The sequence below is a fragment of the Triticum dicoccoides genome, chromosome 2A (genome assembly GCF_002162155.2).
Source record: "Triticum dicoccoides isolate Atlit2015 ecotype Zavitan chromosome 2A, WEW_v2.0, whole genome shotgun sequence".
In the NCBI taxonomy this organism is placed as follows: domain Eukaryota; kingdom Viridiplantae; phylum Streptophyta; class Magnoliopsida; order Poales; family Poaceae; genus Triticum; species Triticum dicoccoides.
In genome coordinates, this window is record NC_041382.1 from 16,800,562 (window position 1) to 16,803,464 (window position 2,903).

General features: G+C 49.4%; 1 protein-coding gene across 1 annotated transcript; it reads right to left on the reverse strand.

The window, feature by feature from the left end:
• Window positions 1–696: 696 nt before the first annotated feature.
• LOC119352803 lies at window positions 697–2,107 on the reverse strand. The gene is made up of 3 exons (XM_037619385.1): window positions 1,915–2,107; window positions 1,225–1,361; window positions 697–990 (listed from the first exon to the last, which is right to left on the reverse strand). Exons 1-3 carry the CDS (start codon window positions 2,044–2,046, stop codon window positions 873–875), a joined length of 387 nt encoding a protein of 128 aa, XP_037475282.1. The 5' UTR covers window positions 2,047–2,107; the 3' UTR covers window positions 697–872.
• Window positions 2,108–2,903: the final 796 nt, after the last annotated feature.

The window sequence follows — 2,903 nt, forward strand, 5'->3', positions numbered from 1 at the left end:
ACCATCCATTTATTTTGTTGCACACCAATCTTTTTCTTTGGCTGCCAATGAAAATTATAGTAATTTGCTACCCCTCGTCGCTTTCCTCTGCTTTTCGCCGCCATAGCTTAGCCCCCGTCCGCCGAATCTGCTACTGGTTGGAGCATCTCTTGCAAATCCGGTATATCCCTGTCCTATAAAATATACCGCAAAATGTCTTCTAGGAGTTTCTAGGCTGTCTTTTAGGAGTTTTTAGGCTGCGATATGTGCGAGAGCAGAACAAATCCCCGTAAATTGTTGACAGAACAACATAAAGCCCCCTGGACTCAATACAAACTGCAATTGGGACATTTGTCCCGGTCGAGCTCTCGTGCAAGATCTGCCATGGGCAGGGAGGTCACAGCTCCGCCACTCGCTGCCGAACCACCACGAAACCACCGCCCACACGCCATCGCCTCTCCAGCCTCGGCTACGGCCAGCGGCCAGAGCTCGCGTCTCTCGCAGCAATGCCTCCTTGCGCGGCAGCAGCTCGAGCAGCGACGGCAGGTGGATATAGCAGATTCGGCCCCAACTATGCAGGAGCCCGCATTTTTTTTTACAAACAAGTGATTTTCCAGTATGTTTGCGCGCTGCAACTCCTCTTCACAGACATTTCCACGGCATAGTTCCGGGCTTGGTTGCGTTCTTTTATCTCTCCGATAGAAAAAAGAATGGATATACTCAAACACGTGCTTCTACGTCCATTAAGATAAATATATAATTCCAAACAAGACAAACACATATATACTTCACCTCAGAAAGTGGGTTAAGCCTAGCATACATGCACAAACAATGATTGGATTTCTAACCCCACTAATAAATTAGGATTTCTTAACCAACCAGGAGAGATGATACTACAGAGACAAAAATTTCAGAACACTTATAGGCACCAGCACAATAAGAGCAACATTGACCACCTTCTGCATGTTATGCAGCCTCCTGTGGAAATTTGCCAAGTCCTCCTTGCAACGCCTGCAAAGAGCCAATGTGTTAGAAGATACAAAGTTACCTATTATTATTATTCACAACTTACACACAAGTATTATTACATATTGTTCTGCAACTAGGTTTATCTTAGAAAAAACACATATGAGCACTACTTTGCGTCTAAAAAACTAGAGTAGCCTTGCTCAATAAACATCGTCCAGAAACAGTACAGTAGGGTAAAAAGGCTCGTTCAGTTGTATACTGTATTAAGGAATTTACCTCTCAACTAAATCCATATCATCCAAATTCTTGGATATATCCTTCATACTCTGGTCAAACTCTGCAGTCATGTGCTTTATTTCCTCGCGCTGTTTGGCCAGCGTTTTATCATCATCAGAATAAACCACTTGACCCCCCTATAAAAATTTGAAGGACATGTGTTACAAATGCTGGAAATTCATAAAGAAGTTGCAATACAGTGAATACATCACGGATGCCTCTCAAGGCGGATGAAAGATGCAATAAATTCACCATCCGAACATCTCACCATCCGAACATCCGCCAAATCTAAATAAGTGTAAACACTAGTGACTTAATAAAGGAACATCTCACCATCCGAACATCCACTAAAAAGTAGTACTCCCTCCGTCCCAAAATTCTTGTCTTAGATTTGTCTAAATACGGATGAATCAAGTCATGTTTTAGTATTAGATACATCCGTATCTAGACTAATCTAAGACAAGAATTTTGGGACGGAGGGAGTACAAGGGTGATTGATTTCTCTAAAAAGATGATACTAGAGGGGGGAAAGGCGCAAAACCGCACCAGCTGGGATCAGATCTAACTTGGGGTGACTGATTTCTCTAACAAGTTGTAAATTAGATGAAACTGGAGAAAAATTAGAGCAAAACCGCACCAGCGGGGATCGGATCTAACATGGATTGCGAGAAATCGAACAGAGCTACTTACCGTGCCACCGTGGGACATGAGGCGAGAACCCGCCGCCGGCGAGAGCGCGTGGACCGGCCCCATACGGGGGGCCACCGGCGGCGACCTGGCACCGAGGGCCGGCAACTTCCTGACGAGGGAGCGCAGCGCCATCAGGTCTAGCGGCGGCGGCGGCGGCGGCGGCGGCGGATTCTAGGGCTGGCTGGCTGGACTGGTTTCGTTTATCAGGGAGGAGATACGAACAGAGATATATATATGCCAAGAGTGAACGGGCAACTCGATCCCGATAAAGAAATCTTCTGAAGTGCAATAATTAGAAAAGGAGTTCTCATTGAAAAAAGAAACAAAAAAGTTATCGTAGAAAAAAAGATAGAAAGATACGTGCCTTAAGCCGACCGTGCGGCGGGGCCATCCACATCAAAAACATCACGGTCGACTTAAAAAAGATAGAAAGTTATCGTAGAAAAAAAGACGAAAGAAACCTTTTTAAGCCGACCATGCGGCGGGGCCGTCCTCATCAAAACTCGCCGTCCACATCTAGCCAACTCTGCTCCCCCGTCGCCGGCAAACCCTAGCCACCACCACCACAGCGAGATGGGGCTCTTCTCCGGCGCCGGCAGCAGCAAGGCCAAGGGCAAGGCTTTCGCCGTCCCCTTCCCATCGGAGCTCCTCCCGCCCCCGCCAGCACCGGCTCGCCGGCAGAGGCAGCACGTGAACATGCCAGTGCATCAGGCGGAGTGGCATTGGCAGCATCGCGCGCCTCTGTCGTACCCCGACGTCATCCTGGCGCACGACTGGCATCTGGATCCGGAGAGGATCCCAGTGCCGCCGGTGCCGCGGTTGGCTAGGGCGCACGCGGAGGAGGTGCGGCGCCGGTGGGCGCTGCTGATGCCGGAGCAGCGTCGCAACGACACCTACGCCATCGACTCGCCGAACTGGAAGCGGTGGTTCGCCTTCGAGCACGAGGAGGCGAGGCGCCGCGGCGTGCGCGAGGTCGACCGCAGCCTGCC